The sequence below is a fragment of the Theropithecus gelada genome, chromosome 3 (genome assembly GCF_003255815.1).
Source record: "Theropithecus gelada isolate Dixy chromosome 3, Tgel_1.0, whole genome shotgun sequence".
Classification (NCBI taxonomy): domain Eukaryota; kingdom Metazoa; phylum Chordata; class Mammalia; order Primates; family Cercopithecidae; genus Theropithecus; species Theropithecus gelada.
In genome coordinates this window covers 113,194,756-113,216,599 of record NC_037670.1, presented here as the reverse complement: position 1 = coordinate 113,216,599, position 21,844 = coordinate 113,194,756, and the positions used below count along the sequence as shown (strand labels likewise).

The 21,844-nt window shown below is 37.6% G+C and overlaps 1 protein-coding gene across 4 annotated transcripts in view; it reads left to right on the top strand.

The window, feature by feature from the left end:
• The window catches only part of CDK14 (cyclin dependent kinase 14), a 591,864-nt gene that overhangs the window by 136,519 nt on the left and 433,501 nt on the right, over positions 1 to 21,844 (top strand). For 3 of the 4 annotated variants that reach the window (XM_025378501.1, XM_025378504.1, XM_025378502.1), the window contains one exon: positions 11,238 to 11,332. The exons of the other annotated variant lie outside the window; for it this stretch is intronic. In XM_025378501.1, the coding sequence (XP_025234286.1) occupies positions 11,238 to 11,332 (95 nt within the window). The remainder of the gene's footprint in view (positions 1 to 11,237; positions 11,333 to 21,844) is intronic. 4 annotated transcript variants of the gene reach the window in all.

The window sequence follows — 21,844 nt, the reverse complement described above, 5'->3', positions numbered from 1 at the left end:
CTTCGGCCTGGCCTTACTGAACTGCAGTGGGCTCTGCCCATTTCAACCTTCCCGGCAGCTTTGTTGACACTGTGAGAGTAAAACCACCTACTCAAGCCTCAGCAAAGGTGATGCCCCTCCCCCCACCTAGCTTAAGCTTCCCAGGTCGACTTTAGACTGCTAAGCTGGCAACGAGAATTTCAAGTCAGTGGATCTTAGCTTGCTGGGCACCATGGAGGTGAGACCTGCTCAGCCAGACCACTTGGATCCCTGGCTTCAGCCCCCTTTTCAAGGGAGTGAACGGTTCTGTCTCCCTGGGATTCCAGGTGCCACTGAGGTATGAAAAATAAACTGCTGCAGCTAGCTCGGTGTCTGCCCAAATGGCTGCCCAGTTTTGTGCTTGAAACCCAGGGCCCTGGTGGCCTAGGCACTGGAGGGAATCTCCTGGTCTTTCGGTTGTGAACATCGTGGTAGAATAACAGTATCTGGGCCAGAGTGCACCGTCCTCCTGGTACAATCTCTCATGGCTTCCCTTGGCTGGGGGAGGGAAATCCCTCGACCCATTGCACTTCCTGGGTGAGGGATTTCCTACCTGGGTTTGGCTAGCCCTCTGTGGGCTGCACCACCTGTCCAACCAGTCCCAGTGAGATGAACCGGGTACCTAAGTTGGAAATGCCGAAATCACTTGCCTTCTGTGTCAATCTTGCTGGGAGCTGCAGATGGGAGCTGTTCCTATTTGGCCATCTTGCCAGCAAATCCTGTCTGCTGCCTATTTGTTCTCTGCCCTGTTGTGATAAGAAGGGGCACTTTATTATGTTTTTTGTCTGTTTGTTTGTTTTGGTGGAAAGGTTAATTTCCACTGGATTCTGAATTGGGCAGAAAATGGAGACAGTAACACTTTTTGCATAACGCCATTTTCCATCCCCTGCAGCAGTGTAAAGGATTGATCGGTTAATACCCATGGGAAGCATGGGAAAAGCAAGGGAGCCTTATAGACACGGGTGTTACTTTTTTACAGTGCTTAGAGGATGTAACAATGGCTGATAAGCATCAAAGGAAGATCCTCTTTCCTTAAGGGTCACCATGATTTATGTCATACTTTTATCATTTTTTTAAAAAAAATATTAGTTATCTTTTATAAGCTCCAAGAGTAGAGCTGAAAAGGAAGGAGAACATGATAAAAGTATGGCATTGCAGCTACTGTTTTAATGAGGAGAGCATTGTTTTTTGGAAATACTGTGTTAAAAACTATTTTAAAATACAATGCCTTCCCAACTGTATACATCTATATGCTCTTCACATACAGGCCATTATATATTAGAAGCCTTGACGGAAATCAAGGAACCAAGAATGCCTTGACCTCAGTGGCCATCATGCTAATGTAACTGGCTGATTGTTCTTTTTTCTTCAGATAGTGGCACTTTAAAATTCACACAAAATATGAAGAATGTGATTTTATTTATAGTGGTATATTTTAAGAGGGTATTTGACAGGGTTTTAAAATTTGTTTCAGACATAAATTGAGGGCCCATTTTCCTAGGACTAGTCCCTGTGTAGTGTTTAATACTGTCATTGATATGACAAACCTTCCCTCCCCTATTCCTGCCACCTCCCCTAACCCAGCTGTGCTCCTCAGTAGCTGCAATTCTTGGGAGTACTACGGGAGATTTCCTGTCTTACTAGACCAATTTAGAAGGGATTTCATTGAGTTGTGCTGTCATAAGCTGATCTTAAAGAGGGCATATTTTCAGAAACTCGTATTTAGGTTAAGGTCCTCTCTACATTCCACAAATTGCTCCAAATTTACCTCTTTTCATCACCATAAAAATCTATATCCCATGATAGGCAGGCCTAATCTAGGAGATGGGGGAGGACGGTGCAAACCTGCAAATGAGAGTTTCACTTCAGTTTTTAGATACTTGTTCTTGGGGTGTGGTGGGTGTCTCATCTTGGCATTACTTCCTCTTCTGGGAAGTGGAAAATTCCCAGATTAGAACCAAGCCCCATTGACAGGTTGTTACCATGTGTGATGTTTGGATCCATACCTCTGTGCAACACCTAGATCTATTTTATAACCAAGTTACCTATCAATGATGCATTACCTTAGTGTGGCTGTAATAGGGCTGTCAATGCTGGGTGATAAAGCTTGTTCTGGAGATCACAGGCAAAATAAAAATTAGCCCAATCAGGTTTGACTTTAAATCCTTATTTAATGGGGCCACATGGTTCTGATTGAATCCTTCCTCTTTCACCCTCATATCCACTCTCACAGTTACAGTGTAATGTACTGGAGAAGTGATTCTCTATTATGGTTTTCCTCAATTCAAGGGGTACTCAGCAATCTTAAGCAAGGAGTTATGTGTGAGGGTTAAAATCAATTTTCAGTGAAGTCAGTATGAAGCTGTGGACATTCTTACGGATATCATGGTATCATTACAGTGAACACTGAAGTGTACTCATGAAGTTTATAAAAATGCAGTTCAGACACCCATGCTTGCTTTTGCGAGTGGGGTTTCAATAGAAGACAGACCGAAGCATGTTTAATATTTCCTCCGTGTGGGTGAGAGTTAGGACTCTGTGGGAATATTCCACCAGTATAATAGTAACAAAGAAAATCATTTTCAATTCTGATCATCTTGGTTTGAATTCCAGTTCTGCCAGTAACTATAAGATTTTAGATGAGTTACTTTTTCAGTCTGTAAATTATTCATGTTCAAATGGGGATAGTAATAGAACCAACCTTATGGTGGTATTATAGAGATTAAGTTTATGTAATGCATGTAAAATGATTAGCTTAAGGCCTGGTACGTAATCACTTGATATTACCTAGTTGTTGTTATTATTATTATTACACAGACAATGAACTAGAGCTGTCAAGGGTTAAGAACACCTTTATGGCAGAGTGGCAAACATTGTTCAGCTGGAACATTGTGTACACATTTCATTATCCATGTCAGTGTTCCCCTCCGCTGGCCCAGATAATTGATGGTTCTCTATACTTTTATTCGTTTTTTTAAAAAAAGTATTGACATCATCTCATTAAATTTCACATCTCTATGCAGTTAGTGTCTGTTAGAAATTGCTGATTAGCCTTGTATTTCCACGTCTCTAAAGTGGTATCTCAAGGCTACACTCTAAGTCATAAGCAGAGAAGAGTTGTCCCATAAAGCTGTTTCTCATCTGTCCACACATCTGACATCAAAAAGCCAAAGATAATGTTTAAGGTTGACTACACCTTGGTTTGATCCAGCATCTTTATTTAAATGTGATGATTTAATAAAGTTGCAAGGAAAAAAAGACAAAGGCCTCAACTTTAATTATAAAAATCTCTCCTTCTGAATTATTCTTTTTTTATTCATTTGATAGGAAGAATTTTATTATTGACCTCTTTAAAGATTTGGCATTTGGATTCCTTATTTATATATATAGTAATTATAGACCAGACCATTTCTGCATACTTAATTTAGGAGACTCACTTTATAAGACTCTGTCGAAGTGGAGACTGTCTCTTGGATGCATCCTATTCCATAGGCCTATTCTTTTGTAGACTAGGAAAAGTTTTAGATAGGAATTACATGCCTTTGATTCTTCCTATGGAGTCAGCATGATTGATTTGTAAGTTACAGAGTATTTCCACAATGTCTATCTATCAGTTTCACAGGGCAAATAATGTTGGTTGTTTTACCACAAAATATGGGAAAATATTAATTTTCTGCCATTGTAGTGTTAACAGAATATAGAATACAACCACAGCAGTTAATGCATCCAAATCCAGTTAATTAGATAGACTACTTTGTACCACTAGCATCTTCCTTTACTAAATCTTTCTTGTGAATGAATGATTTTCATTAAAAAAATTTTGTTTTCTAATTTCTTCAGTACAGTTTTTTCAAGTAGCAAGTTTAATATGGTCTGTCTTAAAAACAATTACATTAACTCTTTTATACAAAGCTATCCATGTAGAGTGAATATATCATTTCTTGAAAATTATTTGTGCCTTTCCAGAAAGAGAAAATTTTGGCTTCCTATTCTCTTGCCAAGTGGTGACTGTGTCTTATACTTACTTTAAGTAGTCATTAGCAGTTTATCTCCTAATAAGAATAAAAAGGTAATTTTACTCGGCTACATTTTTAACTTAGATTGGATTCATTCTTAAAGGAGCACAAAAGCAAACACACAGACCTCTCATTCTGATTTTAAATAATTTAGAGTGGAACTGTGAACACAATATTTTCCCCATTGAAGATCATTTTATACTGAAGTTTAATATAGGTTTTTAAATTTCTATTTAAAACTTAGGCTCAGGAGGGTGATGGTAAAGTGTGACATTCACAAGCTGTTTCCTGGTGATGAAAAATGCATGAGAACATAACCCACACAGGACTAGTCAGGCGACTTTGAATGTAATTTTCCATTAAATTTTACTTGATTTAACTCAACACATGGTTTGTATCTTACAAATTTCTTGAAGAAAAAAATAGGTGGTCCTAAGGGAATATAATGCTTAAAGAGCTCATCATTGTAATCATAGTTTAAATTACATGGAACCGAGTTAAATTCCTAAAAAATATCTTATACCCTCCCCCCCTTCTTCTCCTCCCTCCGTTCCTTTCTATATTATTTTTTGAAATATCTTTGTCCTTCATATATCTATATACACACACATATATATATTTATATTTTATGCTATCTGCATAAATATATATATGGTGGGGGGGGGAGAGAGAGAGAGAGAGTGTGTGTGTGTGTGTTATGGACTGCATGCTGTTCCCTTAAAATTCCTATGTTGATGTCCCAGCCCCCAGTACCTGAAAATGTAACTGTATTTGAAGGTAAGGTTTTAAAAGAGGTGACTAAATTAAATTTTGGTCATTGGGTGTGACTCTAATATAATATGACTGGTGTCGTTGCAAGAAGTGTAGAGACACCAGGGATCCCGTCAGCCAGAGGGAAGGCCATGTGAGGACACATGAGAAGGTGGCCATCTGCAAGCCAAGGAGAGAGGACTCAGGAGAAACAAACCCTGCCAAAACCTTGATCTTGGACTTCTAGCTTCCAAAACTGTGAAAAAATAAATTTTTGTTGTTGAAGCCACCAAGTATGTGGTGTTTTGTTATGACACCTCTAGCAATCCATACATATGTATAAAATAAACCCTTGTTATTTGATTAGGATTTTTTCTTTAAACACTGTTAATTTGTGTTGCTAGTTTTGTTTTCTCGTACTGAGTGCTAGCAAAATTTGTGCTGCTAGTTTTGTTTTCGCATACTGAATGCTAAAAGGGAGCAGATTACTTAGATGGCTTTACTTTAAGGAAAAATATTTAATTGAAATTCAGTGTATGGTCTTGGGCAAATCGGTGTTTCTGGGAAGTTTTCATTTTTATATATTTGTATTAGAGTAAATGATGCCTACAGTGTTATGTAGCTCTAGGAGCTCTGATTTTGTGAAGGCAGGAATTCTATTTTTGATCTATATTTCATTATAAAATTAGTAATCATGGAGCTTGAGGAGGAATTGACCCCATATTGAATGCTTGGTCAGGAAATGGGTTACTGTTGTGTCCAGCAGTGCAGATTGAGTACTTGACCCTGGAAGCTTTCTTGCAGCACTTACTAATTTTCCAGCAGTTCTCTCAGCATTTGCCACAGTCATTCTTCCATTGAAGGTGCCACTGTCTAGAGATAGGCTGGATTAATAGTTGGGACTCTCAAAGATGAATTTGTTTCTTCTCTTTTTATTGGCATTAATGATGAGTAACAGTAGTTGCCTGATAATACCTCCTCAGTCTACACAGCTTTAGGTAACCTGGTGCTATATACACCTGAATAAATCTGACTTTAGATTTTGCAAAAATCTGTTTAGTTCCACACATAAATTAAGTTCTTTTTCATTACACAGAATGAGGAAACAACCTCATGGAAGTTTATGTGTAGTGGGTTGACTTCAACCATTGAGCCTTTACTCTATTTACAGGTGAATTGCATAGTAGAAAATTTTAACATGTGGCTGTTTTCTACAATCTCTGTGGCTTTAATTTTAAGCCCCTAACGTTTGGACATATTTAGAGATATATTTGTTATAGTAAGGATTAACATAATAGGTTCCTATTTTATGGAAGAGATTAGTATCTAAAGCACAAATACTCGTTAATAACCGCCAAATAGTGGAAGTTGGGTGGTTTCCTGTCTTGTTCTTGCATTTAAAAGTAATGGATCAAATATTTCACCATTTAATATGAGGTTTGTTACAGGTTTCTATAAAAATAATATTGAATTTGGAACCTTTCCTTTGTTACTAGATTACATAATTTTATGATTTTATTTCAGATACACAGTATACTGAATTTTAAAAATTATTTTTCAGCATTTTTCTTTTATGTAGGGAAATATATTAGTAAATTTTTTGAGGTTGAATCATTTTTGAATTAATGAGATAAATCTCATTTGGCCATGGTATATTATTCTTGTAGCACATTTGCAGAAATTAATTTTTAAAAATTTTCTTAGAATTTTTGCTCCTATGTTTGTGATACTTGGCCTTTTGTTTAATTAGTTAGTTAATTTTGGTAATAGGGTTTTGCTGGTTAGAAGCATTTTATATTTTTATGCTATCTGCTTCATACAACTTAGTATATCTGTTTCTTAAATTTTAGTAGAAGTTGCCCTTAGAAGATTATATTTTTAAGATTAACTCTTTAAATTTATTATGTTTATTGTGTCTTAGTTTTTGTATTTTGCTGAGGTCAATTTGGGTAATTAATTTTTTCTAGAAAGTATGTACTAAATTTTGAATATTTTGGTATAAAGCTGTTCATAGTATTCCAGGTTAATTAACGACAACAAAAACATTCGTTCTTAAACTGAGTTATGTTCTCTTTGTATTTCCAGTGTTTATTTAGTTCTCTTTTTAATGAGACTTTCCAGATAATTATCTGTTTTAATGGTCATTACAAATAGCATTTGGTTTTATTAATCATGTTTACAATACTTTTGTCTTATATTTTACAAATATCTTTCATTGTCTTTATTAATCTCATCCTACTGTGTTCTTTGTTGCTTCTTTTCTAGCTGCCATTGAAAGTCTAAATCATACTGCTTTATTGTTTTCTATTATATGCATATATTTAAATTTTCTTTTATGTGTTGATTTGGCTACATGCCATAGATCTTAAATGGTCATGCTCTCATTGTCATATATTTATGAATTTTAAGTTTTTATTTTTTTAAACCCATGTTGTTAAACTATTCAGCTTTAATTTTTTTATTTCAACAAGATAACATTTGTTGTATATATTTAAGATACATAGATTGAGCATCCCCTATCTGAAATGCTTGGTACAGAGGTATTTTGGCTTTAAGATTTTTTTGGATTCTGGAATATACATGAGATATCTTAGGAAGGGGACCCCAAGTCTAAACATGAAATTCACTCATGTTTCATATGTAGCTTATATGCATAGTCTGAATGTAATTTTATACAATATTTTAAATAATTTTGTGCACCTGTCACATGAGGTCAGGTGTGGAATTTTCCACTTGTGGCATCATGCTGGTGTTCAAAAAGTTTCAGATTTTTGGAACATTTTGGTTTTAAGGTTTTTGGATTAGGGATTCTAATCTATATAGCGTGATGTTATGGGATACATATAGATAGTAAAATGATTACTGTAGTGAAGCAAATTAACATATCTATCATCTCATATAGTTACCCATTTTTTTTTGTTGTGGCAAGAACAGCTAAAATCTACTCATTTAGCAGGAATCCCAAATATAGTACGGTTTTGTTAATTATAGTCTTAATTTCTAATTTAATTGCATTGTGTTCAGAAAAAGCAACTTGAAATGTTTTTGCAGTTTTCAATATTGAGATCATCTTTGTGACTGAATCTATGATCATTTTTTGGTGAATTTTAAATGTGTGCTTGAAAGAATATAAATATATGAATATGTATATTAATTAAGCCATTGTTTCTAATATTTGAGCCCCATAGATCCCTTAATTATTAGTTACTTGCTTGCTCTGTCAATGTGTATGCTTGTCTTTCATTATCACCAACAGTTTCTCACTTTATTGCACCAACAATTGTTTGATACATTTCAAAACTATGTTATTTGGCCTTTACTAGTTTACTAGTTTATTAGACTTCTTGGTGGATTTTTAACATTCATTTTTTATGGGAGATACTAATTTAATCTATTTATTGTTTTGTAAATTCTGTCTTGTCTGCTATCAATACTACTATTGGTATTATTTTAAAAAATGCTTATTGAGCTATATTTTTCCCTTACTCCTTTATTTTCAGATTTACTCTCGTTAAATCTCTTCTTAATAGCATATTGCTATATTTTCTTTGTTTTTTTAATCGGAGAGCTTTTCCTTTAATAGGGGAAGTTGATTCATTTATGTTTATTGTAATCATTGATATGTTTGGACTTTATTCTTATTTTATAAAATTTATTCTTATTTTATAAAATTCTTGTTTTATAAAACTTTGCATGCTTTCTTACTGAATATGCCTCCTCCTCTAACCTCTCACTCCTTACCCTCTTTCTCTTTCATTGCATTTTTTTTCCCATTCCTCCCTCCCCAATTTGTTTGGGATTTGTACACCTTATTTATATCAATTTACTGATTCCCTTTTAAAGGTTAAGAAACATTCTAAAAGGTATGCATTTGGAGTTTCAATCTGTATCTGCAATATATTCTGATTTATTCAAGAAAGCTCAGTGTGGTTTTATTTCTTCTTTCCTACTCTTCCTTGCCTTGTCCCCCCATCACTCCAGCTACATCTTACATTGAGATAATTTTATATCTAGATTTTTTTCTGTGGGTAGTAAAATTGTTGTGTTTCCATATTTCACTTGAGGGACTGTCTTGAGTATAGTATTAATTATGCAAAATTATTTTTCCTTTTAATTTTGAAAATATTGCTTAACTATCTTTTTGCAGCTATTACAATCTGTGGCAATACGTTTGCTGAATAAATTTTCTATTTAGATGCAACCTCTCCCTGAAGTTTCCTGGGAGAATTCTGTTCAGCCATTGAGCTTATTACTGTTTTAGCCTCTGGAGTTCAAGCAATTCTCCTGCCTCAGCCTCCCCAGTAGCTGGGACTACAGATGTGCACCACCACGCCCAGCTAATTTTTGTATTTTTAGTAGAGATGGGGTTTCACCATGTTGGGCAGGATGGTCTCGATCTCCTGACCTCGTGATCCGCCTTCCTCTGCCTCCCAAAATGCTGGGATTACAGGTGTGAGCCACCGCGCCTGGCCTATTTAAAGTTATCCTTACCTTTGCAATGTCAACCTGCCTTCCAAGGTTTTAGCTTATCTGCCCACTGAATTTTATCCTTCTCTTTTTAGGATGTTGATTTTCCTAAAATGATTTGTGATTTTTGGTTGTATATTCATATTTGTACTTGAGAATCACTGTCAGCTTATTTTATTTTCTGTAAATTGTCTCTGCTGATTGTGTGAAAGGGATTACAGCTTGGGGGATGGGGAGACATTGCTTTTTCTCTTGTAGGGTATTGGCTACTTGAGTTCTTGCTCTGCTCAGATACCACACTCTAAGCCGTCTCCTGCGCAGATGCCTCTGCAGCTTGCTTGGGAGGACACTGCAGTCTCAACTGTTTATGTGTTGGTTGGTCTCATGTTCACTTAGAGGTTCCTGCTTCTTTTCTTTAATAGTCTTCTCCTACATGGTCAGGCTTTTCCCTGAAGTTTTGATTCTGATTACCTTCTTTCAGAATTCTTCAAAATTTCTGATTAGATATTGGCACTCTGTTTTCTGTTTCTAATTCTGATTTATTATTTTTGAAAAATAACTTTTCAGTCATGATGGGGTATTTTGGGTGGGAAGGAAGTAAGAAATGTATATTCAACTGGCCGCGTAAAATCCTAATAAATAGTAGGAGTCAGAATCGTTGCCCACATGTGTGTTTTTTGGTAAGTGGTACAGGAGTATACTCAAAAGTAGTGTTCAAGCCCAACTTCAAGAATACAAGTTCTAAACTTCTGAAGTTGGTTATTTATGAAGTACTACAAATATTAGCCACCTTTTATGAATTATGTATATGTATGTATATATTTATATTGGAATAAATCTCTTTAATAAGATATTTTTCATTCCTTGTGTAATTATCATTTTCTAATATGCTTTGGTATTACCCTTTTATTTAATAGCAACAGTATAATAATAGATCATTTCTTATTGAAATAAAAGGTGAATGCTTCTCCACCACGGAGGACAACACTCCCCTTTTCTTGCTCCATAGTTATTTAAAGTTGGGGTGGGAGTTGAGCACAATAAGAGTGATGAGGTCACTCCCTCTTAGCATGTTTTTTGGTCCTGTTGGGATGTGACCTGTCTTAAGGAAGAGTTATTTGGTGGCAGCTATGCCTTAAGGATTGATTTATGTGTATGTAAGAGAGTTCCATTTTGTATTAGTGATAGCTGAGTGATAACATCTTCTGATTATCTGTTTGAATTATCACTAAAAGGTATCAGAGGAGTACCTTTATATGGCTGAATATTATACCATCATGATTTACAATGGGATACACTAAATATTTTCGGCTTTGTCAGCCATGTGATCCATATTGGAACTACAGCTCTGTTGTAGTTTGAAAACCATGAAAAAATATACAAGTGAATGACCACGACTGTGTTTCAGTAAAACTTTATGAACACTAAAATTTAATTTTCATATTATTTTCACATATCATGAAATTTTATTCTTATTTTGCTTTGTTTCCTTCAACCATTAAAAAAGTAAAAACTATTCTAAACTTATGAGATATACAAAAAGAGGTAGTGGGCTGGATTTGGCCCATGGGCCACAGTTTACCAGCTCATAATTTAGAAGATTGTATAATAACATGTAAAGTATTCACAATTTATTGAATAAAAAAGGGAGGGTCAGGTTAAAAAACAGTAGATGTAGTGCAGTTTCATTTATGTAAGAAAGCAGTCATCAGCTTACAGATAGCACTGGAAGAGCAGATATCAAAATATTAACAGTGGTTCCCTGGTTAGATTATGGGAATAATTTCATTCTTCTTTGTGTTTATTTGCATTTTTTGAGTTTTGTACCCTGTTTATTATGTTGTTTTGAAAAATAAATATATATGCCAGAAAAAACAGTTAATTTAAAAAGTGACAGAGAATCTGTACATTCTCAGCAAAATTATGGTATTTGTTGTTAATTAATTTGATATAATCTGTTTTGCTTACCCTGTGCTTCATTTTTAGCCAACAAGTCCCAAATTTGGAAAAGCTGACTCATATGAAAAGCTGGAAAAACTAGGGGAAGGATCTTATGCTACAGTATACAAAGGGAAAAGCAAGTAAGTTCATTATTTTTGGAATATTTCACATGTGCAGTGTATCACGCCTCTTATTACTAAATAGCATTTTATTTAATTCTTATTTAATATACAATAGATTTTTCTCCCTTAGGGTATCTTTTTTCTTTTGGCAAGTGTGTAAAACTCATTGAAATTGGTGTGCTGTGCTAGTAAACAGTTTTTCAGACTGTTCAATTTATTTTTCTGTTTAACACTCCTCCCCACAACATTGTTTTCTCTTTCTTTCGAAGGAGTTGGAACCGTCTAATGAGAATTCATTTCCAGGTGAATTATGTGATTAATTTCTCATAGAGATTTAGTGTTGGGAATAGGAGTATTGATTTGACAGTGCCAAATGTATTGGCCATTCTTGGGGTCTTTTTAAATTAAGCTTTTACTCCATCTTTCAGAAGTCTCTTACTTTAAAAAAAAGGCAAACTTTTTCTTTTTCTTTCTGTCTGCTTTGGCATCATGCTGCATATATTTTCATATAGAGAAACAACTCTCGCCTCCTTTTCTTCTTTCTCTCCATTGTTCTCTGGCGGTCAGGGCACAGATTTGGATTCTTAAAAAGCTTGTCCTCATGTGTTTCTGATTGACCTCCTTCCTCTCCCTTATTGATTAAGGACAGAGTTAGTGACATGTAGTTGTAGATAAATTAATGCTATCTCTGCAACAACCACAGAAGTCACAAGCTTTGTTTTAACTTTATAACTCTACCAAATGATGTTGCAAAATAATTTTCTATACTGGCCCTGTTACCTCTTTTTAAAATCTTTATAGAAGATAGGACTTTTTTTTTTTTTTCTGAGACAGCATTTCACCCTGTTGCCCAGGCTACAGTGGCCTGATAACGGCTCATTGCATTCTCAACCTCCTGGGCTCAAACAGTCCTCTTGCCTTAGCCTCCTGAGTAACTGGGACTACAAGCATATGCCATCATGTCTGGCTATTTTTTAAAAAATTCTTTTGTAGAAACAGAATTTTCTTGTGTTGCCCAGGCTGGTTTTAAACTCCTGGGCTTAAGTGATCCTCTGGCCTCGGACATCCAAAGTGTTGGGATTACAGGCATGAACCACTGCACGCAACCAGATTAGGGCATTGTAACTTAAGTAATTAGAAGATGTAGAAGAGAACAATTCTCTGAAGGATCGTTCTAAAGACATAGTTGGAAATTTTGATTATGTGCTAATTTAGGTAATCTTAGGATTTTCAGGAGTGTGGTCTTGTACCTGTTTGTTCATGTTTCTTAAGTTTAGAAGATGAAATAGTCCTTATCAAGAAAGATATGTAAGGCAAAAATACTGTGAAGTCAAAAGTAGTAGTATTAATTTTGAGAGTTATAAAAAAAAGTTTGCAAAAATTGTGCAGGGAGCCGTCTTCATTCCACACCCAGGCAGATTGGAGCACCCGCTTGCCTGGTTCTGCATCCTGAACTGCTCCACCCCCTCTGTCCAGAGATCCTGGTATAGCGGAGCCCTCTTCACTGCATGCCCAGGCAGATCTCCAGGCATTCAAAGCACCTGCTCACTTCACCTGGATTGGCAGCCTGAGTTGCCCCACCCTTCCTTTGCAGACATCCAGGTGCAGGAGGGGCCCTTTCTGCTTCACATCCAGGCAGATCTCCAGGCAGTTAGAGCACCTGCTCACCTGATTCAGCATCCTGAGTCACTCACTGTTTCCTGTGCAGAGACCATGGTGCAGCTGGGCCTTCTGTGCTCCACACCCAGGCAGATCTCCAGGCATTTGGAGCACCAGTTCACCTGGAATGGCAGTCTAAGCTGCCTCACCCTTTCTACACAAAACTCTGGTGTAGCAGGGTCCTCTTTCCTCCATACCCTGGCAAATCTCCAGGGTTCTGGAGTACTTATGCTCCTGGGTTAGGAATTTAGGCTGCCTCCACTTCCTCTGCATAGGCTTGGGGCTGCGGATGTTTCCCAGCTTCATGCTTAGGCACACCTCTGGGTGCTTGTTGGTTTTCCACTGGATTCTCCAGTGCTGGTGCTTGTTGCCTGTCATCAGGGGATGACCATCTTGCCTCCTGCCCCCCAGGACTGAGAAGGGAACTCAGAACACTGTGGACTCCACAGATCAGCCCATTGCCTAAGGCAACAGAGAGGATCTCCCCATAAATAAGGATCAAGTATATATCCAGCCACGTTGGCTGCAGTAGGTTCTTACCCATAAGTGCCATCCACTGGCTGTGGGTCAAACCGAACAGCCCTATATAAAAGCTGCTGATAGAAATGCATAGGGCTATAGAAGCAAAGCCAAAAGATCCTACCCAGCATCCTCTGCAGTCACAACACAGAGGGACTGGGGAGAAGGGAAAGGGAAAGGTAAAAAAAAAAAAAACAAAAAAACCATCAGTAATATTACAGAGAAAGAAAGAAAAAGAAAAAATCCAATCTGTACAAAAATAATTACAAAAATTATAGTGCCAGTATCTCCAGATGAGAAGGAACCAGCACAATTCTGTTATTGTGAAAAATCCGAATGTCATGGCACCACTGAAGGATCACAGTAACTCTCCAGCAATAATTCATGACCAAAGTGGAAACTCAGAAATGACAGATAAATAATTCAAAGCATGAATTACAAGGAAACTCAGTGAGATCCAAGACATGATTCAAAATCTACACAAAGAAACTTCTAAATCAATCCAGGAAATGAAGAAAGAGATCTAACATCTTAAAAGGAAATCAGTCAGCATTTGTAGAATTGAAAAGCTCACTTAAGGAATTTCAGTACAATTGAGGCCAGACACAGTGACACGCCTGTAATCCCAGCACTTTGGGAGGCCAAAGCGAGCAGATCATCTGAGGTCAGGAGTTTGAAACCAGCCTGGACAACATGATGAAACCCCGTCTCTACTAAAAATACAAAAATTAGCTGGGTGGGGTGGTGCATGCCTATAATCTCAGCTACTGCAGAGGCTGAGGCATGAGAATAGCTTGAACTTGGGAGGCGGAGGTTGCAGTGAGCCGAGATCACGCCACTGCACTCCAGCCTGGGCAACAGAGCAAGACTGTCTCAAAAAAAAAAAAAAAAAAAAAAGAGAGAGAGAGAGAGAAAAGAAAACAGTTGAAAGCTTCAATAGTTTAGACCAAGTGGAAGAAATAATTTCAGAGCTTGAAGACCAATCTTTTTAACTAACCCAGACAAAAATAACCATGTTTTTTAATGAACAAAGTCTTTGAGAAATATGGGATAATGTAAAGTGATCAAACCTACAAATTATTGGCATTCCTGAGTGAGACAGAGAAAAGGTAAACAACCTGGAAAACATATTTGAGGGAATAATCCCAGAAAAATCCCCTAATCTTGCTAGAGAGGTAGATATCCAGATTCAAAAAGTCTGGAGAACATCTGTGAGATACTATGTAAAATGAACATCACCAAGACATACTCATCAGGATATCTTAAGGTCAATGCTGAAGCAAAAATGTTACAGAGAAAAAGGCAAGATCACATATAAAAGGAACACCATTAAGCTAACAGTGGATTTCTCAGCAGAAACCTTACAAGCCAGGAGAGTTTGGGGGCCTGTTTTCAGCATTCTTAAAGAAAAGAAATCTCAGCCAAGAATTTCATATCCCACCAAGCTAAGCCTCATAAGCAAAGGAGAAATAAAATGTTTTCCAGACAAGCAAGCACTAAGGGAATTTCTTACCACTAGATCAGCCTTACAAGAGATCCTTAAGGGTGTTCTAAACATGCAAATGTAAGAACAATACCCACTACCACAAAAACACACGTAAGCACATGACCCACAGATTCTGTAAAGCCACCACAAAATAGAAACTGTAATGCAACCAAGTAACAACTTCATGATAGGCTCAAAACACTATATATCAATATTAACTTTGAATATAGACTGACTAAACCTCACGCTTTTAAAGGGCACAGAATTGTAAGTTGGATTAAGAAAAAAAAACAAACAAGACTTATCTCTCTGCTGCTTTCAAGAGACCCATCTCACATGTGATTACACCAGTAGGCTCAGTAAAGGATTGGAGAAAGATCTATCACTCAAATGGAAAACAAACAAGAGCAGGAGTCACTATTTTTACATCAGATAAAAGACTGTAAGCCAACAACAATAAAATAGGAGAAAGAAGGGCGTAACATAATGATAAAGTGTTCAATTCAACAAGAAGGCTTAACTATCCTGAATTTTTATGCATGCAACAATGGAACAACCAAATTCCTGAAACAATTACTTGTAGACCTACAAAAGGACTTAGCCACACAATAATAGTAGGGGCTTCAACAACCCACTGACAACATTAGACAGATCATCAAGGCAGAAAACTAACAAGGAAATTCTGGACTTAAATTCTACCCCTGACCAACTGGACCTAATAGGCATCTACAGAATATGCCACCCCCATTAACCACAGAATATACGTTCTTCTTATTTGCATTTAGGACAGATGACCACATACTCAGTCATAAAGCAAATCTGAATAAATTAAAAAAAAAAGTCATACCATTCATACTCTTAGACCAGAGTGGAATAAAAATAGGAATCAATACCAAGAAGGTTTCCCCAAACTTCGCAATTACATGGAAATTAAACAACTTGCTCCTGAATGACTTTTGATACAACTAAAGCAGAAGTCAAAAAATTCTTAGACATAAATGAAAACAGAGACAAATCATACCAAAATCTCTGGGATACAGGAAAAGCAGTGTTAAGAGGAAAGTTTACAGCACTAAATGCCTACTTAAAATAGTTAGAAAGATCTTAACTTAACTAACATCACACCTAGAGGAACTAGAAAAACAAGAACAACCTAACCCCAAAACCAGAAGAAGAAAAGACATAACTAAAATCAGTGCAGAACTGACTGGAATTGAGACCTAAAAATATATTAAAAATCGTTGAAACCAAAAGGTGGTTCTTTGAAAGGGTAAAGATCAATAGAACACTAACTAAAGGAAGAGAGAAGATCCAAATTAGCACAATGAGAAATGGCAAAGGTGACATTACAACTGATCCCATGGAAATACAAAAGATTGTCAGAGACTATTAGGAACAACTCTGTGTATACAAAGTAGAAAATCTAGAGGAAATTGATAAATTTCTGGAACACATAACCTCCCAAGATTGAATCAGTAAGAAATGGGAACTCTGAACAGACCAATATCAAGTTCCACAATTGAATTAGTAGTAAAAACCTACCAACCAAACAAAGCCCAGGACTAGATTGATTCATAGCCAAGTTCTACCAGAAGTACAGAAAAGAGACCGTATCAATTCTACTGAAACTATTGCAAAAAACTGAGAAAGATGGACGCTGCCCTATCATCGAGGATGATGAAGCCAGCATCATCCTGATATGAACAACTAGACACAAAAATCCTCAACAAAATACCAGCAAACCAAATCCAGCAGCGCATCAAAAAGATAATTCACCACAATCAAGTAGGCTTCATTCCGGAGATGCAAGGTTGGTTCAGAATTCACAAATCAATACATGTGTTTCATCACACAACAGAATTAAGAACAAAAACCATTTGATCATCTCAGTCGATTTGCAAAAAGCCTTTGATAAAATCCAATATCCCTTCATGATAAAGACCCTCAATAAGCTAGGCACTGAAGGAACATAGCTCAAAATAATAAGAGCCACCTATGACAAACCCACAGCTAGCATCATGCTGAACTGATGACAGCTGGAAGCATTCCCCTAGAGAACTGGAAAAAGACAGGGATACCCACTCTCGCCACTCCTATTAAAGCATAGTACCAGAAGCCCTAGCCAGAGCAATCAGGCAAGAGAAAGAAATAAAAGGCATCCAAATAAGAAAACAAGTCAAATTATCCATCTTTGCTGACAATATGATTCTATACTTGGGAAACCCTAAAGATTCTGCCAAAAAGCTCCTGGAATTGAAGAATGACTTCAGTACAGTTTCAAGCCTCCTGGTCACATGTAGTACTTAATTTCCTCCAAGTGGAGATGAAAGCCATTGCCTACTCACCTGCTTTAAGAGATGACAGGCTGTCTGGCTTTGCTTGCATTAAGGTGGCTAAGTCAGCTGAAGAATAACAGCTACATGTCATATTGCAGGACTTGAGAGCTAAGTGTGGAGTGTCCCTATAGTGCTACATAATTTAAATAGCCAACTAATTGTTGGGATCCCTGTTCCGATACTCCTCACCATTCTCCCATAAATGTGTGCATCCCAACTGCTGTCTTTAAACATAATCTTTAGCATCCTCCCCAAGAACAGCTCTCATTATCTTGCAGTGAAGCTGTCTGGCATTTGTAGAGATACTTGTGATTTTCAGTTTGTGAGCATTTTACACATATGTGTTGGTTTACAGGTGTCATGTTTGGATTTTACCATAAACCTCATATTAGTTTGCCAGGGCTTGCAATAACAATGTCCTACAATCTGGGTGGCTTAAACTACACGTATTTTCTCAGTTCTAGAGGCTAGAAGTCTGAAATCAAGGTGTCTGCAGGGTGGGTTCCTTCTGAGGGTTGTTAGGGAGAATCTGTTCCATGCCTCTCTCCTAGCTTCTGGTGGTGTGCTAGCAATCTTGGGCTTTCCTGGCTTCCAGGTGCATCACCCCTGTTGTTGCCTTCTTCTCCACATGGCATTCTTCTAGTGTGTATATGTGTGTGTGGGTGTGTGTGTGTGTCCGTCTGTCTCTGTGTCCAAGTTTTTCCCTTCTGTCAGGACATGAGTTATATTTAAGGTCCACCCTAATGACCTCATTTTGATTGCCTCCATAAAGGCCTCAGTTCAAAAAAAATTGTGTTCTGAGGTGCTGAGGTGCTTGGGGTCAGAACCTCAACATACCTTTCTGAACAGTTCAATCCATAACACTTACTAGTGTCAAACCTCACTAACTTGGCATTTCTTTCATGACAGTGTTGTTCTTTTTCTGCCTGTAATATGTGTCATTCATCCTTTACCTATTGGTTCTTTTTAAAGCAATATAAGCAAAGGATATCTGTTACCCCCATCAAGAGATTTGTGTAATTATTTATTTATTTATTTATTTATTTATTTATTTATTTATTTATTTTTAGACAGGGCCTCATTCTGTCACCTAGGCTGGAGTCAGGTAGTGTGTGCAATCTTGGCTCACTGCAACCTCTGCCTCCCAGGCTCAGGCGATCCTCCCGCCTCAGCCCCTGCAAGTAGCTGGGACTACAGACAGATGCCACCACACCCAGCTAATTTTTGTATTTTTTTGATTGAGATGGGGTTTTGCCATGTTGCCAAGACTGATCTTGAACTCCTGAGCTAAAGTGATCCACCCACCTCGGCTTCCCAAAATGTTAGGATTACAGACATGAGCAATCATGCCCAGCTGGTGTGTGTAATTCTTGATTGTGGAGTAGTTGCTATTAGGCATAGTTTAGAAACTTGAAGAGGAATAGAAAGGGTTTTTAATTATTCTTGATTCTTTTGGATCTCTTATCCATGTAGGAACACAGACACTGGGGAGAAGTTAACTGAGATTCCTATATAGGTAGTCTGCTTTGTAATGAGCTTGGCTTCTAACAAATGGCTGGTTGACCCTGTTCATATCAACATACAAAACTCACAAATATGCCTTTTTTTTTTTTTTTTGAGACCGAGTTTTGCTCTTGTTGCCCAGGCTGGAGTGCAGTGGTGTGACGTTGGCTCACCGCAACCTCCGCCTCCTGCGTTCAAGCGATTCTCCTGCCTCTGCCTCCTGAGTAGCCGAGATTACAGGCATGTGCCACCATGTCTGGCTAATTTTTTTGTATTCTTAATAGAGACGGGATTTCTCCATGTTGGTGAAGCTGGTCTCAAACTCCTGACCTCAGGTGATCCGCCCGCCTGGGCCTCTCAAAGTGCTGGGATTACAGGTGTGAGCCACCGTACCTGGCCACAAATATGCTTTTAAGAAAAAACTTTGAACTTACCACATTCTCATATTTGAGTAGAAAGTTTTTGGTTTTTGATCAGTGTTCTCCAGATTTCTTCTGTCTCTCTATCTCTTTGTCTTTCACTGTCTTTTTGTCTCTCCCTCTCCTTCTTTCTCTCTTTCTGTTTTTATGTTTAGATGGGGGGTGGCAATTATCATTCTGACTGCTAATCTCTCTTCTGGTTTGGTTTTCTGATTATGTTCTCTCTTCTAAATTCCTGTAGCATTTAATATAGGATTAAAAATTATGCATTATGTAATACTTTGAAAAATTAAAATATATGGCATTTTAAAATGTCTTTAATTCAGCACCTTGAAATCATCTTTTTACCTCTCAGTTTACCAAGGACTTCTGTATATTCAGGGACATGTTAATATTTTTTGAACTTATTCAACTAATGATGAATATTCATTATATTGTTTATAATTATGCCTTTTTTGTGCTGTCGGTGAAAAAGAGGTGACTCAGATGAGGATTCTGCCCTCGGGAAACTTAATCTTGAAAGGCGATGGTACAAATACATAAGTAATTCTATATAAATGAGGATGTATTAATACTAGATTCAATATAAGCTAGAATGTAGTGAGAAAGGCCCAAGTAACGCAGTGGCTCATGCCTGCAATCCCAGCACTTTGCAAGGGCAAGGCGAGTGGATCATCTGAGGCCAGGAGTTTGAGACCAGGCTATCCACCATGGTGAAACCCCGTCTCTACTAAAAATACAAAAGTCAGCTTGGTGTGGTGGCATGCATTTATAATCCCAGCTACTCGGAAGGCTGAGGCATGAGAATCACTTGAACCTGGGAGGCAGAGGTTGCAGTGAGTTGAGAACGCGCCATTGCACTCCAGCCTGGGTGACAGAGTGAGACTCTGTCTAAGGAAAAAAAAATGCCCAGGTAAAATGGTGTGGGGTTTCAAAAGGGGTGAAGAGAGATGATGTCGACTCAAGTATTTTAAATGTGTTCTCTCCAGTGGTCACTGATTGAGTTTAGAAGCCACATCTTTGTGTGCTTTCAAATCAAGCCTCCTTCATCACTATGTGTCTTTGTGGAATCCTTGGCACTGTTGCCTTTTGAAGCTTGCTCCTTCTCCCCAAGCAAATATATTGAGATTTTCACTCATTGGTTATCAGACTCTCCACTGAATTTGTTGAACTCTGAGGGTCATAAAGTAAAAGTAAACAGATTCACTTTGATTATTGTGGTAGTTTTGGTTAGACAAAAGTGTTTTGTTTGAGTATTGAAGTGGAATTGGCTTTAAGCAATATAATCTGGGAGGATTGGTGGTTTGCTTATGCATGGGCACCCATGAATACCTGGTTGTTGCAAATAAGAGCTACTACCTCTCACAACCTCAAGACCTAAAGTTGAGACATAGTGGGGCCCATGTTCTCCTCAGTGTACTTTGATCTGCTGGTAGATCACACCTGAGTCTCCCAGGTTCTGCACCCTACCTCAAGTAGTGAGTAGGTATGAGTCTTTGCTCTCCCTGGGACAGGGTCCCCTCTTTTCTTTACTACTGAATCTAGGGGGTATGCGAGTCTGTAGCTGCTTTTGATTTTCTCAGACTTCACATACCACTGAGAGGAAAAACAGCTTGCTCTTTGTTCTGCTTCTAGAACTGGAGTATTCAGACTAAGTTGTCCCACAGATGATCCTGATCTCTGGTCACTTTCTCTATTTATGTTTAGTTCCTGTTGAGGTGAAGATGCCAAAGCCTTACTTTTGCAGGAGCCTGCTAAAGAAAAGCCTTCCCACACTGGTTTGTGCCAGCCATAAATTGTTATCTCAGAGGTCAGTGAGAACAATGAAGGAATTTGCTCACTTTATGTAACACGAGATTTATGTGATTGAAAGTGCCAATCGTCTTTTAGCATTTCATCCTGCCAATTTGTACTGAATAATTGAACTTGAATTAAATGACCTCATAAATTGAGAGACTACACCAAACCAAGACTGAAATATACTAAATACAGTTCAAAGAGCTCTTCAAATCCCCAGGAGAAATAGGGGGAAGAAATGCTATTAATTAAAACAAGCAGAAGTGCAAGAAGAAAGGCAGCAACAGTTAACCACCTTTTCAGAATATGTGAGATTAAAGGTGCAGTTCTTACTGCTTGCACTGAAGGTCAACTTCATTGAAACACTATCAGGAGGAGTTTGAAGAATTCTAGAAGTCAGTAATCCCCAGATGGAAAATGCTAGACTCCTGGTTCATTGAAGCTGCCATCTTAAGTATTGACACCTAGACTGTCATGTGGACTTCAGAGTCCTGAGAGGTTAGCTGCCCACAAATGGGAGCTTCCTGCAAAGAGACACTGGTCTGATTACATTTTACAAGCTCTGCTGTAGGATGCTGCCGAGGCCCACTCTGTTTCTCATTAGGTCTTCTCTGACTTCTTTTAGACTTTCGGCTCATGGGCCAAAGCTTATTATTACAACTCACTTCAAAGATCAAGCCTGTAATCACACTGTTGAATCAAGGGTATGAAAATAACATCACAGTATAATACAATCAGTGTTAGTTTTATACTTTAATGAACAAAATACAGCGTTACAATGTATAACAGGAGAAACTGAGGGAAGAAAAGC